This window comes from Musca domestica, unplaced genomic scaffold (genome assembly GCF_030504385.1).
Source record: "Musca domestica strain aabys unplaced genomic scaffold, Musca_domestica.polishedcontigs.V.1.1 32, whole genome shotgun sequence".
In the NCBI taxonomy this organism is placed as follows: Eukaryota; Metazoa; Arthropoda; class Insecta; order Diptera; family Muscidae; genus Musca; species Musca domestica.
In genome coordinates this window covers 758997-780619 of record NW_026712311.1, presented here as the reverse complement: position 1 = coordinate 780619, position 21623 = coordinate 758997, and the positions used below count along the sequence as shown (strand labels likewise).

Below are 21623 nucleotides of genomic sequence, written 5' to 3'. Positions count from 1 at the left end.
ATGCTTACTCCCTGAAAAAAAAATAAAAAAAAATCCACGTCCAAAAAAAATTAAAAAAAGGATTTAAAAAATCAATGATGATCCTTTAAAAAATAGTTAAATCTAAGACTCACCCTTGAAATAATATTTTTAAAAATGTCATTATTATTTCAAAAATGGCCCTTAAAAAATAAAATGAAAAGTCTCAATAGTCCCTTGATTTTTTTTTTAATCTACGTTGCTCCTTGGGGCAAATGTTAAGGAAACACCACAGAAAATCTGTTTCATATTTTCAAAGTTCACAATTATAATTTGGAGGACAATCCTCTTTGAAGAAAATATTTTATTTTATTTGTGCTTGTACTTACAAGGGCAAAATTATTCCAAGACTATTACGTAATTTACGATAACAATTACAAGTAAATTATATATGCTAGAACTTTTATAAATTTATATTCCGAATCCATTAAATATATACATACACACGCCCTGAAGTATGTTTTAAAATAAAAGTCAAACCAATGCAAAGAAATAAATTCAAATATCCACACATAACCCAGTGAACATGTTCGGGAGAACCAGAAGGAAATTTCAATTTTTTTAATCTAATTTTTTTAAATAATTAGGATAAAATGGCCAATCCTGATTGCTAAAACTCTGTTTGGATGATTAATTCTAGTCAAAATTATTTCGAAATGTCTCGGTATAAAAACGTTCCCAATAGACATCTTACGGAAATTGGCCAATATGCGCATCAATTTTTATCAGATTTCTAAAGGGGAGCTAGTATTTTATATTGAGCCGAATTCTTCACTGGGTAACTTTTTTGTGTACATTCTCACGCATACGTACATGCCAATATTTGTCTATACAGAGTATAAACATGTGTTAGTTACTATATTAGTGGAAAGTAGAAAACTTTGATTTGCTTAAGTGCAACATGCAAGCTATATCACCACTACACACTGATATAAGAACATCTCAAATATATATGTATTTGATTTGGTATAAGGAGAGTGTGTACTCACACATACGTATGTATGGATATGTGTGTTTGTTTACATTTTTAAGTACACCAGTGTATACTTAAGTATGCTAAAGGTGATTTAATGAGCGTAAATATAGTAGCTTAATTTAATGCTCATGTACTTAGGTAGTGCATACATATGTATAAGTGAATGTGTTAGTACATATGTGAGTGAATGTGTGTGCACATTTTTTTCTGTTATAAGCTAGCATTGAGGCACTCAACTAAATGCTCTAAGACGATGTTATGCCAATCTAAATACTAAACATATGAGTCTCTGGCAAAAAGTTGGAAGAAAGTTAGCACAGCTTTGCATTGGCATTAGCTGCAAATTACCTTTGATGGGTTGTGAATTTATAAGTGAAAAATTTCACAAGAAAAAAAAAAAACTATTAAAAATAAAATATATTTTTAAAAGGCTTAAATTATTTGATTTTGGAAAAGAGATGATTTTGAAAAGTAACTACACAAATTGTGGATGCTATTTTTTTGGTTATAAAAATAGTTTAAAAAATATGTTCCCATTGATCAAACAGGAACGAAAGTGTTCTAATTTAAAATATATCGACATTTCTTGAAGTGAAGTTTTTAATAAACATCTGACCATTGAAATATCCAATATTTAAAAATAAATATTTTGTAAAAATTTTTTTAAAAATATTTTGTAAAAATATTAAAAAAAATATTTTGTAAAAATATTAAAAAAAAATATTTTGTAAAAATATTAAAAAGATATTTTGAAAAATGTCTAAAAAAATTAAAAAAATCTACACTTTCTCCACAAATATTTTCTTAAAGTGAAGTTTTTATAAACATCTGGCCATAGAAATATCCAATATTTAAAAAGAAATATTTTGTAAAAATATTTAAAAAAATATTTTGCTAAAACATTTAAGAAAAATATTTTGTAAAAATATTTAAAAAATGTTTTGTAAAAATATTAAAAAAAAATATTTGGTAAAAATATTAAAAGAGATATTTTGAAAAATGTCTAAAAAAATAAAAAATCCACACTTTCTCCACAAATATTTTCTTAAAGTGAAGTTTTTATAAACATCTGGCCATTGAAATATCCAATATTTAAAAACAAATATTTTGTAAAAATATTTAAAAAAATATTTTGAAAAAAATGTCCAAAAAAGTTAAAAAATCCATGAGGATTGTTGGTTCTTTCCGAAACCAACGTATTCCCTGCCTTACCCGCTGATAAAAATTACCATCATTCTCCACTAATAAACAAACGTTGTTTTTATAAGACAACAATAATGGGATTAAGCCTAACTATGCAACAACTAAATGCCCGAACAAACATACCAACACCGATCTTGTTTGAAAAATATTAAAAAAATATATTGAAGTTTCTCCTTGAAAGAATATAAAATAATATATTGCAATCCTTGTCGCAATTTCTGATTGGAAAAATATTTTTAAAAAAGCGACGCCACATTTTCCCCTTAAAAACTCACGTCGATTTTCTGCAAAAAGAAATATTTTCAAAGAAATTTTTTTAAAAACCCTCGTCGTCTTTTCTACTTATAAAAATATATTTAAAAAAGTCGCGTCACATTTCCCTTTGCAAAAATACTTTTTTAAAATCCCACGTCAAAGTTTCGTCACTTTCTCTTTGAAAAATGCTTTTAAAAAATTAACATCGCACTTTCTCCTCCAAATAATATTTTTATAAAGTCCCCGTAGAATTTTCTCTTTGAGAAAATATATTTTTAAAAAATCCACTTAGCAATTTCTTTTTGAAAAAATACTTTTAAAAAATCCACGTCAAATCAACTCCTTACAAAATATTTTTTTTTTCGAAAATCTACGATGCATCTAATGCTTGAAAAAAAAACTAATAACTACGTCGCATTTCATACTTGACAAAATTACTTTAAAAAAATGCAAGTGGCAATTTCCTTTAAAAAAAAATTTCAAAAAATTCAAATGGCAATTTCCTTTTGAAAAAATATTTTTTAAAAATCCACGTCACATTATCACCTTAAAAATATTATATCTTTTCGAAAATCTACGATGCATCTAATGCTTGAAAAAAAAAAATAATAACCACGTCACATTTCATTCTTAAAAAAAAATATTTTAGAAAAATGCAAGTGGCAATTTCCCCTTGAAAAAAATATTTTTTAAAAATCCACGTCACATTATCTCCTTATTTTTTTTTTTTTTTTTTTTTCGAAAATCTACGATGCATCTAATCATTAAAAAAAAGAACTACGTCGCATTTCATCCTTGAAAAAAAATATTTAAAAAAATGCATTTCAAAAAAATCAATGGCAATTTCCTTTTGAAAAAAAATAAAAACCCCACGTCACAGTATCTCCTTAAAAAATATTAAAAAAATATTTTTAAAAAATCCACTTTGTATTAATTGCTTGAAAAAATATTTTTTGAAAACTTCACGTTGCATTTATTGCTTGAAAAAATCTTTTTAAAAATCCACGTTGCATTTATTGTTTGAAAAAATCGTTTTAAAAATCCACGTTGCATTTATTGTCGGAAAAAAATATTTTTTAAAGAATCCACGTTGCATTAATTGTTCGAAAAGATATTTAAAAAAAAATCCGTTGCATTTATTGCTTGAAAAATACTTTTTAAAAATCCAGGGTGAATTTATTGTTCGAAAAGATATTTTTAAAAAATTCAAATTGCATTTATTGTTCCAAAAAATATTTTTAAAAAGTCCACGTTACATTTATTGTTGAAAAAAAAATATTTTTAAAAAATCCACGCTGCATTTTAAAAAATCCACGTTGCATTCACTGCTTGAAAAAATCGTTTTAAAAAATCCACGTTGCATTTATTTCTTGAAAAAATATTTCTAAAAAATCTACGTCATATTTTCTCCTTTAAAAAATGTTAAAAAAAAAACACGTCGTATTTCCTCGTTGAAAATATAAAAATATTATTTTAAGAAAATGTGTTCCCTCTATTCATACTCTCTATTAAATGCGAAAAAAAAAGTTTGTTCCATTAAATGCTCTAAAAATTACAAATGTTAATAGCTTTCTGTTCATCATCATTTAAATGCAAAAAATTTAAATTCCAAACATAAAACATTACATTAAATATTACATTTTATCACTTAACTAGACAAATATAAATCGATTTAGCAACGGAAAGGCAACAAAAAACAGTAGGCCCTTGATTTTAACTACTGAAAGGATTATTATTTATTTATTTTTCATAATAATTTCTTAAAAGAAAATTTATAATCTTAGTTAAAATAAATGTGACATTTTTAGTATTTGATTAAATTTAATAATTTTGCTTTTAAATATTTTATTGAAAATGTATAAGAATTTCAATTTTTGATCGATTTTATTTGATATTTTAAAACTTCAATAGCCTTGCCCATGAATAAACTCCATTTTTTGAATTCCCAAGGTTTAGAGATATATGTTTTTTTCTTTTTTTTTTTAAATTTCCGCTAATTTTTTTTATTTAATATTAATTTTAAATATTTTATTTATATTTAATATTTTTATTTTACACTAATAGTCTTCAAAACAACAATCAATTTTTATTAATTTCACAAAAAATATATATTTCATATTTTTATTCTTCAATAATTGTTCATAGAAATAAAATATTTAGTTTTTTGGATCACATGGTTCAAAAAAGATTTTTTTTATAATTTTTATAATTCTCGCCAAGAAAATAAAAACAAATCTTCCCTAATTTTTTTTTTACAATTACCATTCCTCATATCGATGTTGTACTGTACATTACGAAACAAAATCATTGCATGTGTATAAATATTATTTTGAAACACTGCAGCCAACGTCCATTGTCAGTTTTGAGAGTTATAATGCATTTCTAGACTTTCAAATTGTAAATGCAAGCATTTAATTTCATAAATAATGCATGGCCAATATTGAATAAACAAATAGCACACAAATAGATGCACACAACCACACACACACAGACACAGTCACCAACATGCATACCAAGTGGTGAAGAACGAAAGAATGAAACAAGTTTTAAAACATTTTAGTAAATTTATGAATTATTCAATAATGCAATGAAAAACAAAATGTTTGCAAAAAGAGGAACACAAAAACTCCAGTGGAAATAATTTATGCAAAATTAAAGAGAGGAGAAGGGAAGAAAATGGGAGAAAAAAGGTGTAAGGGTTGCAACAAATGCTTCATTAATAAATACAAACTATTTAGAGCAAATATTGAACATTTTCAAAATATTTGGAAATTTAATTAAATTAATTTTAGATATAACTTTTAGTAATAATTACTTTGATAATTACTAATTTTAAGATTTTAATAATTTTCTAATCCATCATCTCTTGAATTTTTCCTTTGCAGGGCTACAAAGTTTACTATACCACCAATCCCAATCAACCAGAAGCCTCTTGGGACTCCCAACTGGTGGATAATAGTGAACTAACCACAATATCAGATCTGACACCGCACGCCATCTATACCGTGCGCGTTCAGGCCTATACATCAATGGGAGCTGGTCCAATGTCCACACCGGTACAAGTGAAAACACAACAAGGTAAGACAAATATGTTTTAGAAAAAAATTAAACCAAAGGGATGAATGCTACTTTAAATTCTGGTCATGACGATGAAAGAAAACTCAGATATCTTCAGACGACTCAAATGGTCTTCTGTGAGAAAATCTAAAAAGAACATCTATGAGAAAACCTTCAACTCCTTTTTCTGAGAGAAGGCCTTCAGCCCTTCTGTGAAAAGAATAGACCTTCAGCCCTTCTGAGAGAAGACCTTTAGCACTTTTAAGAGAAGACCTTCAGCTACTCTGGGAGAAGACCGTTCAGATCTTCTGGGAGAAGAACTTTTATGAGATTACTTTTTTTAAATCCAAAATTTTTTTTGTATTGGGAGAAAACTTTTGTTTTTTAAATCCGCAGTCTTGAAAACAATGGTCTAAAAACCCACGGCAATGTCTAATATTGAAAACGTATTTTTTAAAAATTCACTACCTACTCTTAAAAAAATATTTTCTTGTAAATCCACGATTTTCTAGTTTAAAAAAAATATTTTTCCTCGATTTTCGATACATACGTTTTAAAAAAAATTAACGACGATCTAATCTTAAAAACAAAACTATTTAAAAAAAAAAAACCATGACTTGGCTATTCTTTAAAATAATATTTTTTTAAAAATCCACGACTGTCTAGTCTTCGAAATATATTTTTTAAAAACCCATGACTTTGGCTAGTCTTAAAAATAATACTTTTAAAATTTCCCGACTGTTTAGTCTTCAAAATATTTTTTTTAAAAATCCATGACTTTGGCTAGTCTTAAAAATAATATTTTCTATTCTTCAAAATATTTTTTTAAAAAAATCCACGATGATCTAGTCTGAAAAAACTACTTTTTCAAAAATCCTTGACTTTGGCTAATCTTAAAAATAATATTTTTTAAAAATCCACGACTGTCTAGTCTTCAAAATATTTTTTTTTTAAATCCATGACTTTGGCTAGTCTTAAAAATATATTCTCTAAAAAAATCCACGACTGTCTGGTTTAACAAAAATAATTGTTTTGAAATCCAAGACAGTTTGGCCTTAAAAAAAATATTTGTTATTCTCTATTTTGTATTCTTTAAAAAATATTATTTAAAAAAACACAATTTTGAAAAATATATATTTTTTAAAAAAATTCACGGCTGTCTAGTTTTAAAATATTTTTTAAAATAAAAATATATTTTTAAAAAAAATCCACAAATTTTTAGCCATTTGAATATATATTTTTAAAAAAATCCACGACTGCCTAGTCTCATAAAAATATATTTTTTTAAAAAATCCACGAATATCTGGGCATATAAAAATATATATTTTTAAAAAAGCCACGGCTGTCTAGTCTTATGACAATATATTTTTTGAAAAAATCCACAAATGTCTGGACTTATAAGAAAATATATATTTATAAAAATTCAAAGTTGTCTAGTCTTATAAAAATAGTTTTTAAAAATCCAAGACTGTCGGGTCTTAAAAAAAATATATTTTTTTTTTAAAAATCCAAGGCTTTGTTTGGCGTGGAAATAATTAAAAAAATCCACGAATGTCTGGGCATAGGAAAGTATTTTTTTAAAAAAATCGAAGACTGTCTAGTCTTATAAAAATATATTTTTTTAAAAATCCACGAATATCTGGGCTTATAAGAATATATATTTTTAAAAAATCCTCGACTTTCTAGTCTCATAAAAATATATTTTTTAAAAACTCCACGAAAATCTGGGCTTTTAAAAATATATTTTTTTAAAATCAACGAATGTCTTGGCTTATAAAAAATATATTTTTTAAAAATCCACAAATGTCTGGACTTATAAAAATATATATTTTTAAAAAATCCACAAATGTCTGGACTTATAAAAATATATATTTTTTAAAAAATCCAAAGCTGTCTAGTTTTGAAAAATCCAAGACTGTCGGGTCTTAAAAAAATATTTTTTTTTTAAAATACCTTTTCTGCAAAAAGTTTCTTTGAAAATTAAAAAAAAAACACTACGTCTTGACTTGACATATATTTTGAAAAAGAGTGTTTAAAAAATCCAGGACTCAAGTGGTCATTAAAAAGAGTTTAACAAGATCCATCACTCATTTAGACCTTAAAAAGTACCTTGGAAAAAAAATTACATCAAATTTACTTCTTTAAACAAATCTTGTCAAATCTTTGAATGTCCATTAGAAGACTTCTGCTCTTCTATAAAAAAGCGAAATGTCCCTTAGTGAGAAGTCTCATGTAAAGTCATTCTTTTTAAATCTTACAGCTCTTCTATAAGATTTTGGTCATCCTTCTTTCATTTTGTCATTATTTGCATTTATTTCTGTTTTTCTTTGTCGCTGTATTCTCTGCTTATCTCAGCTCCGTTAATTAAAACAAAATGCGTTTAACGAAAGTTTCAAATGACATTGAAAGAGGGATCATTATTCTTATCCTTAAACCATATTGGACAGGACATTTATTACTATTTATACCTTAATATGTATTTACGTTGTATCTGTCAACCAGACACCCAACCAATCCAATCGTTCCCCGTACCGTCCCGTCCAACCCATTCCATTCCATTCAAGTCCAGCCACAGCTCACATCATTCACATGTAATTATTTTAATCGTCGTTATTATTCTTTTCTTCAAGCACCTTATTCGGCACTTTGGCATTTCTGAAGCAATCAATGTCCCGATTGTTATCCATCACAATAACGAGAGACATGAGAGCGGACGGGCGAGCGAACAAGAGAGAACTACAACAAAAAGCAACAATAACGACAACAAAATACATTACACGCATTTAACGGACACTTTTATACATGTCTGCTTTCTTATCTCGTTGCATGTATTGAATTTCAATATTATTTGATTTATTTCACAAGTGTGTGTGCATATGTGTGTGTGCGAGGGCTTTTCTTCCTTTGGGTCCTTGATTGTAGCTTTTGCTTTTTTTCGTTTTTTTTTTTTTTTTTTGGACATGAAGACAAATATATATTATTTTAATTTCTGATTGTGTCAGTTTAACATGTTGTTAACATTATACCAGTATTAAGAGCTACACAGAGAGTGAGTGAGAGAGAGAGAGAGAGAGAGGAGAGAAAAATGTGAGATTCGATGGTCAAACACAAAGGAATGAACAATTGGAGGTAGAATGTGATTGCTCAGACTTTTCACGAATCGAACAAAACTTTTTGCGAAGAGGTGCAATTTTCAAGGTTGGAAATGGGTTTATATGTATGGCCCTGTAAAAGGTCTTCTAACCGTAAAAGACATGTTGATAGTTTTTATGCCCTCAGCCATATGGCTAGAGAGGGCATATATCATTTCATTTGATACGGTCAAAACGTGCCTCATCGAATTAAGATTTTAGACCCATGGTCTCTTTGGACCAAATATATTTCAGGAAATTTGGAGTCCATCTAGCGATGTCCGTCTGTATGTCTGTCTAGTTGGTGCGCACGATAACTCTCGAGGGAAGTATCCGATTTGATCCAAACTTGGTACAGTGTAATATTATTATCAAATTTAAATCGAGTGCGGAGATGGGCAATATCGGTAAACTCCTTCTGGTACCTCCCCCACAAAAGATCGAAAACTTCCAAAAAAACAATTTCCTGCACAGAGAGAGAAAGGATGATCCGATTTTGTTACGCCTTTGCAAATCTCAATATTTCCATCAGTGCTAGGTCAGGACTCCAATACGACAATATCGGTCCACTCCATAAAGTACCTCCCCCACAAAGGGCCAAAACTTTGAATAATTATAACTCTTATAAAATGTAAGGTAAGACTTTGATTGCCTTCAAATTACACACATCACAATATTTTTACTAACCCAAGGTCTGGAGTGAAAATGGGATATATCGGTTTCCTAATTCTGGTACTTCCCTCACAAAGGGTCAACATTTTGAATATCCTTAAAGCTCATAAAACGCGAAATTAACATCCGATTCCATTCAGAGTTGGCACTCATCAGTATTTTCATCAACACATGATTTTTTTATGAAGATGATAGAGATCGGACAATTTCTCCTGGTACCTCCCCCACCAAGGGTCAAAGTTTTGAATAATTATAAGTCTTATAATATCCGAAATAAGCATCCAGTTCTCTTCATATTTCTGACATCCCATTATTTCTACTAACACAAGATCTGATGTGAAGATGGAATATGTCGGACCTCCCCTTCCGGTACCTCCCCCACAGAAGAGTCAAAATTTTTAATATCCTTGAAGCTTATAAAACGCGAAATTTAAATCCGCGAATTTAAATCAGACTTGGCACATCTCAATATTTCTATCAACACAAGGTATGTTATAAAGATGGTAGAGATCGGTTCATTCCTTCTGGTACCTCCCCCACAAAGGGTCAAAGTTTCAAATAACCAAAACGATTATAAAATCCGAAATAAGCATCCGGTTGTCTTCAAATTTCACACATCCCATTATTTCTACTAACACATCATCTGCTGTGAAGATGGAATATGTCGGACCACCCCTTCCGGTACCTCCCCCACAAAAGAGTCAAAATTTTGAATAACCTTGAAGCTCATAAAACGCGAAATTAACATCCGATTTCATTCAGACTTGGTTCATCTTAATATTTCCATCAACACATGATTTGTTATAAAGATGGTAGAGATCGGACCACTTTTTCTGGTACCTCCTCCACATAGGGTTCCAAATTTTGAAAAACAAAACTGTCGTCTATTAAAGAACCTCATATCGTTTTAATGACTCACAAGAGGGTCTTCTATCCAACGAAGAGCTTTAAAAAGGTCTAACAAAGGCTCTTCTGTATACAGAAATGTTACTCAAAGTGCCTTATATCTGCTTAAAACCTCTCAAGGGGTCTTCCACTCAACGGAGAGCTTTCGAAGGTCTACTATCCCTTGGACACCTGTAAAATTACCCCCATGACCCCGAGAATTTTTTCACATTTTTTATATGACATTGTCCATTTTATTTTTTATAAAAAAAAAACTCACTCACACCAAAAAGCACCTCACTCTCTCTCTCACACACACACACACATACTCACACACCATTTAAATGTGTTTACACAAGAAATCGTGCAAAAATAATTGGTGTCGATTAACAACTGATTCAAACTGCTGTTGTACAATTCACAGTTGCCAACAGCGTACCGTACAAAATAACATATAAAACGTATGCTGGCTGGCTGGCTGTTGTTATGCCTGTCTGCCTATCTGCCTGTCTGGCTGGCTTGTGTCAGTCGTCAATGACTGGCAGGGTGTGAAATCCTCGTACAAATTAAGAGAACATTTAACACGACATTCAATAATAGTTGTTGTTTGCTGCAATAATATGAAGAAGGAACAAAAAAAAAAAAAAAAAAAAAAAAAAAAAAACGCCAACGACAAAGGACTCGAACGCCAAGAAAAAACAACAAGCAAGCAAGCGAGCGCAAGTTAAACAAACGTTTAATAATGAAACCATGTGTTAACTTTTCACTGGTAAATTAACGAAACAAAAAAAAAAAAACAACACACGCACACATTCTCATACACAATGTTGCATACACTAACCAACCAACAATCCAACCTGTATGTATCGACAGCAAATTATTTAAATTGTGTATTGTGTTATGGGATATTTAAAAGAACGAACTAAAGAAACAAAAAAAAAAAACATTTTAATGAATATTTTTAATTAAGAATCAGACAAAAAAGAAGGAAAATGAGATAATTTCACAGTGTCACTCTTTGGGGATCATTATATGGATGAGTGGGTCTATTCAGGGATGTATTTGTCCACTACTTAATTACGTTTTGCTAAATATCTTTATAGATGCCCGCTTCAACTACTTCCTAAAAAATGTACTTTTTTCGGCCATTGAAAAATATTTAAAAAAAATTAAATTTTAGGCCCTTGAAAAAATATTTAAAAAATCCACCGTTCTGGGCACTTTAAAAAATATAAAAAATGTCCTCAAAAAATATATTTAAAAATTCTTGGCCACTATTCAAAAATCCATTTTAACCCTTAAAAATTTTGTAAAAAATTCCGTTTTTGGCCTTAAAAGTATTCTATAATATAATATATATAAGTATAAATATTTTAAAATAAAATCCAGGCGTTAGTTAGACTGTGAAAAAATGTTTTAAAAAAAATTGACTCTTTTTGTTGGTTCTTAAAAAAATATTTTTAAAAAAATCCACGTTTGTTATAGACCCTGAAAAATATTTAAAAAAAATCCGCGTTTGTTATAGACCCTGAACAATATTTTTATAAAAATCCACATTTTTGTTTGTCCTTGAAAAATAATTTTTATAAAAATTCACGTTTTTGTTGGTCCTTAAAAAATAATTTTTATAAAAATCCACGTTTTTGCTGGTCCTTGAAAAATAATTTGTATAAAAATCCACGTTTTTTTTTTGGTCCTTGAAAAAAATTTTTATAAAAATTCACGTTTTTGTTGGTCCTTGAAAACTAATTTAAAAAAAAATAAAGTATTCGTTTGCACCTGAAAAAGTATTTTCAAAACATCCACGTTTGTTATAGACCTTGAAAAAATATTTTCAGAACATCCACGTTTGTTATAGACCTTGAAAAAATATTTTCAAAACATCCACGTTTGTTATAGACCTTGAAAAAATATTAAAAAATCCACGTTTATTATAGACATTAAAAAAATATTTTTTAAAAAAAATCCACGTTTTTATAAACTTTAAAAAAATACTTTTAAAAAATCCACGTTTGTTATAGACATTGAAAAAATATTATTATTTATTATAGGCATTAAAAAATATTTTTTTAAAAAAATCCAAAAAATCCAAAATACTTTTAGAAAATCAACGTTTGTTATAGACCCTGAAAATATATATATATATTTTTAAAATCCACGTTTTTATAGACTTTGAAAAAATACTTTTAAAAAATCCACGTTTTTATAGACTTTGAAAAAATACTTTTAAAAAATCCACGTTTGTTATAGACCTTAAAAATATTTAAAAAAAAATCCACGTTTGTTATAGACCTTAAAAATATTTTTAAAAAAATCCACGTTTGTTATAGACCTTAAAAATATTTTTAAAAAAATCCACGTTTGTTATAGACCCTGAAAAATATTTTTAAGAAAATCCGCGTATGTTATAGACCCTGAACAATATTTTTATAAAAATCCACGTTTTTGTTGGTCCTTGAAAAATAATGTTAAAACCAATCCACGTTTATTGTGGGACCTTGAAAAAATATTTTTAAAAACATCCACGTTTATTACAGACTCCAATAAAAATAATTTTTTAAAATATTCACGTCTTTGTTGAAACTTAAAAAAATATTTTTAAACAAATCCTCGTTTGTTATAGACTTTGAAAAAATATTTAAAAAAAAAATCCACGTTTATTGTGGGACCTTAAAAAATATTTTTAAAACAAATCCACATTTATTGTGGGACCTTGAAAAAATATTTTTAAAAACATCCACGTTTATTATAGACTCCAATAAAAATATTTTTAAAAATATTCACGTCTTTGTTGAATCTTGAAAAAATATTTTTAAAAAATCCCCTTTTGTTATAGATCTTGAAAAAAATATTTTTAAAAAATCCCCTTTTGTTATAGATCTTGAAAAAATATTTAAAAAAAAATCCACGTTTGTTATAGACACTGAAAAAAATATTTTTAAAAAAATCTACGTTTATTATAGACATTGAAAAAATATTTTTAAAAAATCCACGTTTGTTATAGGCATTAGAAAAATATTTTTAAAAAGATCCACGTTTATTATAGACTTCAATAAAAATATTTTAAAAAAATCCACGTCTTTGTAAAAAATCCACGTTTGTTATAGGCATTAGAAAAATATTTTCGAATAATGTTATAGACATTACAAAATTTTTTAAAAAAGTCCACGTTTGACAAAGGCATAGAGAAAATATTTGAAAAGTTTTGTAGTCTCCTGATTTTCTTTTTAATGGACGATATTATTTTTTTTAAAAAAATACACTTGGATTTGGGCCTTAAAAAAATATATTTTCAAAATCCATTTTTTTTATTGACCCTGTATAAAAATATTAAAAAATCCGCATCTTAGCTTTAGAAAAATATCCAACTTTTTGTGGGCCCATGAAAAATATTTTAACAAATTCCTCGTCTTTTTTTTGTTGGCCTTTGAATAAATATGTTTTAAAAATTCCTCGTCTTTGTTGGCCTCTGAATAAATATTTTTTTATAAATTCCACGTCTTTGTTGGTCCTTAATAGTTTGTTAAATTCCCACTACCATTACTCTGATTTTGTATTTTCTTCCCTTTCTTAATTCCTCCCCAATTTTATTTAAATATCCAACTTTTAATTGTTAAATGGCATCACGTTTTTTCTCAACAATTTTGGCATACACTTGTTCCCAAATCTATTGTTCATCTACCTGAAGCTCATATCGTATTATAAGTTGTTTAATTTGGAAAAGGACTCGTACCCTTGCCATATGCAATATACGTCATCTATGAATGGTGGGCTTTCGACCTGACGCTCTGACTTTTTTAAATACATTTACATATGTATGTATGTCTACGTCGAAATAATCACTTGGGTTTCTTTTCTTGTTGGATAAGACATGCCAAACTTTAAGGATCACGTTTCACAAACAGTGTTCCTTCCTCGCAGTCAAAAGTTAAACATCAGGTGGTGAGCACAAAATGTAGACTCGAAAATCTTTGCAACTACTTTTTGTTGGAAAGAGAGGGAGAGAGAGGGAGGGGTTGTGTCTTGTTTATGACTGCACCAGAAGGCACAGAATATTTTTAAAAAATTATGAAGGGAAATATTTTGGAGAAAAGGATGGGTAGGAGCAATTCCTTTCCCAGGGAATTTTTAAGGATTGATAACAGCACCATTAACATGACACTGCACATGATGCCGAAAATCGGGCTTTAAAATATTCTTTATAATTGGGCCTAATATGAAAACAGTTGAATAAATTAAAACTCATATTTATGAACATTAAAAAATCCCTTTTTAAATTTAGCCCATATCCTCTTTTCAATAGCCCCTCTGTTTGACAAAAGAAAAAAGCTGACCTGCCCTTAACAATCTCTCACAAAAACCGGCCCACACTGGATCTTGTTATTATATTTATTTATTTTTTGTTCATCTCCTTTGTGAAATCCCTGTCAACTCTTAAGGACTTAAAAAAATAAAGGAAAGAACAAAAAACGGGAATGTGTGATGATGGAGTGAATTCAACGATGTGTGCGTGTGAAATGCATTCAAGCGTTAAATTAAATTCGTTAAAACACTTTACAAAAAACAAAACGTGCTCTCCCCTCTTCATATTTCTCCAATGAGAACCGCTTTTGTTGACGCTCATTTGTTTCGCCATAACACCAGCCAGACGACATCCAAAGATTTTTTCAAAAGATTCCAATTTATCTGCTGGCAACGAAAAAAAAAACAGTCATGCAAAACAAACTGAAGCAGCCAGACTTTTATTTATTTGTTGTATATATTTTTATCTTTTATGATTTTTGTTTTTGCAACAATTTATTTCTCTCTCAGCCCCCTCTCTTTGTGCTCTTAGTAATACGTCAAATGCAAAAGACATGCTGTTACTTTCATTAAATCGTTGCTGAATTGTATTTCATGTTAACAAGTTCTTTAGATAATACCAAGAAATCTGCTTAATTTGAATGGAAAGTCGATTTAATGAAACCTCAGACAATCAGATATTCATAGATGTTTATGTGGCAATTATTTTATTTAAGGTTTCAGCAAGGAGATTATTTTTCACTCATTAAAATATTAAAAAAATCTCATTGACTTGGAACACAGGAGGCTTTTCAAAAAAAAGTTCAAGCGATATTATATTTGTTTTTTTTTTTTCAAATCTTTTTCAAACTTAATTTTAAAATTTTTAAGGGCGATTATATTTTTTTTCGATCAATTTTTAGGGACACTTTTTGATGTTTGTTAAATTCTTTCAAAGAACCATTTTAGCGTGAATTTATTTTTACAAGCGGATTATGAAATCATTTTTCCCAAGCACTTTTTAAATTTGGATTTTTTCAAGATTTCTTTTTCACGAACTATAACAAACGAGGATTTTTTAAAAATACTTTTTAAGGTCCATAAAAAACGTTTTCTTAAAAAAAAATTCAAAGCAAATACAAAAAAAGGCAAATGCAAATTTTTTTTTTTCAAAAGCCAAATGCCAGGCGGATTTTTTTAAAAAAAATATTTTTTCAAGGGCCAAAACCAAGTTGGATTTTTTAAAAATATTTTTTCAAGGCCAACAATGTAGAACATTTTTGTTAAAACATATTTTCAAGGCCAATAAAACACTGATTTTTTAAAAATATCTTTTTAAGTTCCATAACAAATGTAGATTTTCTTAAACATATTTTGTAGGGTCTATAACAAACGCGGATTTTTTTAAAAATATTTTTTTTTTCAAAAAAATTTTGTTTCATGGGCCAAAAACAAGAGATTTTTAAAAATATTTTTGGTAGGACCGAAACCAAGGTGTGTTTTTTAAAAATATTTTTTCAAGGCCCAAAACCGAGATGGATTTTTCAAAAATATTTTTTCAAAGTATGACGAACGCGGATGTTTAAAAAAAATATTTTTTCAGAGTCTATAACAAACGTGGATGTTTAAAAGAATATTTTTTTTTATGTTTGTAACATTCGTGATTTTTTCCTTAAATATTTTTTCAGAGTCTATAACAAACTTGGATCTTTTTAAAATATTTATTAAGATCTAAAACAAGCGTGGATTTTTTAAAAATATTGTTGAAGGTCTTTAATAAACGTGAATTTTTTAAAAATATTTTTGAAGGTCTTTAACAAACGTGGATTTTTTTAAAGAATGTTTTTGAACAAACGTGGATTTTTTAAAAATATTTTTGAAGGTCTTTTACAAGTGTGGATTTTTTTAAAAATATTTTTGTAGGTCTTTAACAAACGTGGATTTTTTAAAAATATTTATTAAGGTCTTTAACAAACGTGGATTTTATAAAAATATGTTTTTAAGTTCCATAACAAAAGTTGATTTTCTTAAAAATATTTTGTAGGGTCTATAACAAACGCGGATTCTTTTAAAAATATTTTTTTAGGTCTATAACAAGTGTACATTTTTTCAAAAAATATTTTTTCAAAGGCCAAAAACAAGGTTCAAATTTTAAGAATATTTTTGGTAGGACCAAAGCCAAGGTGTGGTTTTTAAAAATATTTTTTCAAGGACCAAAACCAAGATGGATATTTTTGAAGGTCCTTAACAAACGTGGATTTTTTTTTAAATATTTTTTAAGGTCTATAATAAACGTGAATTTTTTAAGGTCTATAATAAACGTGGATTTTTCTAAAAATATTTTTTCAAGGCCCAAAACCAAGATGGATTTTTAAAAAAAAATTTTTTGAGGTCTATAACAAATTAGGATTTTTTAAAATATTTTTTAAGGTCTATAATAAACGTGAATTTTTTAAGGTCTATAATAAAAGTGGATTTTTCTAAAAATATTTTTTCAGAGTATAACAAACGCGGATGTGTAAAAGAATATTTTTTCAATGTTTGTAACATTCGTGATTTTTTCCTTAAATATTTTTTAATGTCTATAACAAACGTGACCTTTTTAAAATATTTATTAAGATCTAAAACAAGCGTGGGTTTTTTGAAAATATTTTTAAGGTCTATAACAAACATGGATTTTTTTTTAAATATTTTTTAAGATCTATAACAAACATGGATTTTTTTTTTAAAATATTTTTTAAGGTCTATAAAAAACTTGGCTTTTTTAAAAAATATTTTTAAGATCTATAACAAACGTAGATTTAAAAAAATATGGTCTATAACAAGCGTCGATTTTTTCAAAAAAATATTTTTTCAAGGGCCTAAAATAAGATGGATTTTTCAAAAATATTTTTTCAAAACCAACAAAAACTGGGATTTTTTAATAAATATTTTTAAGTGTATAACAAAAGTGGATTTTTTAAAGATTTGAAGTTCTATAACAAACGTGGGTTTTTTTACAAATATTTTTAAGATTATAGACCTTATGAGGATTAAAAAAATATATTTTTCATATGGATTTTTAAAAATATTTGTTAGGGTCTATAAAAAACGTGTATTTAAAAAAAAATATTTTTCATATGTATTTTTGAAAAATATTTTTGAAGGCATATTTTTAAGATCAAACAAACGTAGATATTTAAAAAAAAAAAACATTTTTTAAAAATGTTTTATTAAGGTTCATAACAAACGTGAATTAAAAAATTTATTTTGTCAAAGTCTATAAAAATTTGGATTTGGACAGAATGGATTTAAAAAAAATATATATATTTTTAGAGACATAAGAAACGTTTTCAATATCTTTTTACTATTTTAAAATATTTTTTTAAGGTATTTTACAAAAGTGTTTAAACTTGTTCAAAAGTTTCCAAAAAAACATGGATATTTTGAAATAAAAAAATCCAGGGCAATAATTGTGGATTTTTAGGTTTTTTTTTTTCCAAGGGCCAATAATTGTAGATTTTTAGAAATACTTTCCAAAAAAAAGTTAATCTTGAACATTTTAAGGCAATTTCTCTAAGGGAAATCAATTGTGGACTTTTTACGATTTTTACAAAGACCATCAGTAGTGAATTTTCAATAATATTTTTTCCAATCGTTCAGTTTTGAAGAGAATTCTTTCAAAGACTATGGTCTTTTTTCCAATCGTTCAGTTTTGAAGAGAATTCTTCCAAAGACTATGGTATATGGAAGAATTCTCTTCAAAACTGAACGATTGGAAAAACTATGCTTGAAAATTCACAACTGTGGATTTTTTTAGAATATTTCCCCAAAGACCAACGATCGTGGATTTTTCAATAATATTTCCCCAAAGAAAATCGATTGTAGATTTTAAAGAAAAAAATGTTTCAGAGAAAGTATAATCGTGAATTTTTTAAAGAGTATTTTTTTAAGGGCTGTAATTCGTGGACATTTTTTAGAATATTTTTCCAAGGACCAGAAATTTTAAATTTTTCAAGAATATGTTTTTCAAGGACCATCAGAAAAATATATTTGAATTTTTGAGGATAATTCATCAGACCTCCAATGTAATGCAATTTTGAAGAACATATATTCCCCAAAGTCAAAGGACACTTTTATAAATTAAAAAAGCTTACTTTTTATTACCACAAAATCAACAGATCAACATCCATATTTCGAGTGTGTGTGTGTGTGTTCAAGCATATCTATTTGAACAATTTATTGTCATATAATATATATTTATGCATGTTCACTACACCTGTAAACTCATAAACAGTATAATCTCAATTTATCAAATTAATATTGACTTGTGTGAAACCAGTGATGACCCGAACAACAGGGAGGTCCACTGTCAACCTATACACCCATATACGATATATATACGCACATATCCCTGTGTTGTCTGTCCTCCACACAGATAACTCAATTGCACAATTTGTCCGTATTTTGGTGTTTGCGTAAAGTGTATTAAATATCATTTGATTATTTATCGATTGAACAATTAAATAATTGGTGTGATTTTTCAATCATTGAGTTAAGCAGGCAAACGCACGCACACACCCACACACGCACACACACAAGTATGTGAGGGATAAATTTACAGGTGGAGGTTTTCGATTATGAGAATGGTGATGTGAGTATAATTGAGTGTGTGTGTGTGTGTGTAAAAATGAGTAGTTTTAATGAGGGGGTCCACTGGTCTTCTATTAAGGGGATATTCTGATATTCTATTTAAAAGACCATGGGTTCTCCTATATCCCTTTAAAGTAATCCTTTAATAATAGCCTGGCAATTCTCCAGGCCATTATCAGAATGAATTATTTAGTAATTTTGTAATTTAATGAAACAATAGTTTAAACTATGAAATCCCGAGCTCCTTTTTCCCTCGTTCTCTCTCCCTCTTCCCCTCTCCTCGGGGGTCCCACGAACTTGACACTTTTCCAAATGACCATTTAGTGCCCTGTCTATTTGTGGGTGCGGTTGTAGGTTTCAGGCATTTTAATACTAAAAGAGATTTATGGTTTAGAAATTAAACTATTAAAAGGAAATTTATTATTTGTTTTGTGGGCAATTTGTGTGTGTGTTTGTGCGTTGGTGTGACTATGGGGCAGATGTATCTGTGTTTGTGTGTGTGTGTCCATTGCTAAGTAATATTTTGTTTTTTTTTTAGATGAAAATAATCAAAGGTATAAATTCTCTAATGATTAATTGGAAATTGTACAAAACACAAAAGCCTGAAACAACAATAAATTGTCGTATTAGCCGACCAATTGAATAACAATGAATGGCAATTGGAAGAGAGCGAGAGCTAGAGAGAGGGAGCAAGAGAGTGGGAGAGTGTACGTCTTTTGGCCTAGGAATTTAGGTAACAGATGCTTTGTAGAAAATTAATGCCACAGAGAATAAAATTGATAAAAAATAAAAATTTAAAAATTCAGGAATTTATGATTATTGACCTTAAAAAATATATTTTTTTAAACTACGATTATTGACCCATAAAAAACCACAAAGAAGGCCATGATGTTAATTTAAAATGATACATACCCTCTGTAGCCATATGGATGAGGGTATAAAAAATTCACAATTATTGGTCAATGAAAATTGAAAAAATACTCGATTTTTTTCGGAATTTTCGAATTAAGATTCCTTGGTTTCTAGGCCAAACGTAGCTAAGGCTTTTATATTTTTTTTAGATATTTCATAGAGATCTTTAGATTACATCCAAAATTAATGGTATCGAAAATGGGTCACCTCGGCAAACGTTTTGGTATGGTCCGATATATACAAAAATTTTTTAAAAAATTAAAATAGATGATATTTTTTCATGGTACCTGTTGAATATGCAAATTTCTTTTTGTTCAAAGACTTACAATGAAATTTGATCTAAAATAATTCTTTGAGAGAAATATATAGGTATCGGAAATTCTAAAGAATCGCTGAGAAAAAGTGTTGAAAATTGTGAACCTTTGTAGGTGAGGTTCCAGAAGGTGTTCGCAGATATATATCATCTTCACAACAGCTCTTGTATTTGCAAAAATATTTATATGTGTGAAATATGAAGAGAGTTGGATGGCCATTTCGCCTTTATTGTTTCTCAAAATCTTGCATCCTATGAGGGGGAGGTACCAGAAAAAATGGTCCGATCTCTGCCATCTTTATAACATATCTTTTATTGAAGAAAATATGGAAACATACCAAGTCTGAAGAGTATCGGAAGTTAATTTCGCATTTTAAAAACTTCATGGATATATTCAAAATATTGACTCTATATGTGGCAGGTACCAGAAGGAGTGGACCGATAGATTCCATCTTCTCAGCAGATCTTGTGTTAGTAAAAAATAATGGGATGTCTGAAATATGAAGAGAACTGGATGATTATTTCGGATATTATAATCGTTTTGGTTACTCAAAACTTTTACCCTTTGTGGGGGAGGTACCAGAAGGAATGGTCCGATATATTCTATCTTCATACCAGACCTTGAGTTAATAAAAATATTGTGATGTGTGTAATTTGTAGACAATCGGTCCCTTATATCACATTTTATAAGAGTTATAATTATTCAAAATTTTGATCCTTTAGAGGCGAGGTACTTGATGGAGTCCATTTTGTCCATTTTCGCACCTCATGGAAATATTAGGATTTTCAAAGTTGGAGCAAAATCGGATCATCTTTTTTCTTTCTGTTTAGTAAAATATTTTTATTATTATTATTATTATTATTTATTTTTTTTTTTTTTTTGAAATTTGGAAAAATTATTTTTATTTTATTAGTTTTTATACCAATATTTTAGAAATTTTTATGAATATCTTATCAAGGACCCATGTTTACAATTTTCAAATTTTTAGTCCAAGCGCTGGATTCTCCTTCTTTGAAAATATAAAATTAAAAATATTTACGTTATATGAGGTTGGTCATGAAAGAAAATATATAAAAAAAATCCTCAATTTATTTAAACAAAAATTTATAAAAAACATTATTTTAAGTTCATGCCCAAAAATATATGTTGTACAAATTCATAGCTATTTGTCAAAAAAAATTATAAAATTCTCGGTTTTTTGGTTCATTGAAAATTTTTGGAATAAAAAATTTAATTTATTTTTTTTTTTTTTCTGTGAAAAAAGTTCAAGATATTTATTTTAATAAA

General features: G+C 28.0%; 1 protein-coding gene across 1 annotated transcript in view; it reads left to right on the top strand.

Moving 5' to 3' along the window:
• LOC101901057 (tyrosine-protein phosphatase Lar) overlaps window positions 1-21623 on the top strand; it is an 898201-nt gene that overhangs the window by 808646 nt on the left and 67932 nt on the right. Inside the window, exon 15 of the mRNA XM_059125202.1 lies at window positions 5338-5530. Coding sequence (XP_058981185.1) covers window positions 5338-5530 — 193 coding nt within the window. The remainder of the gene's footprint in view (window positions 1-5337; window positions 5531-21623) is intronic.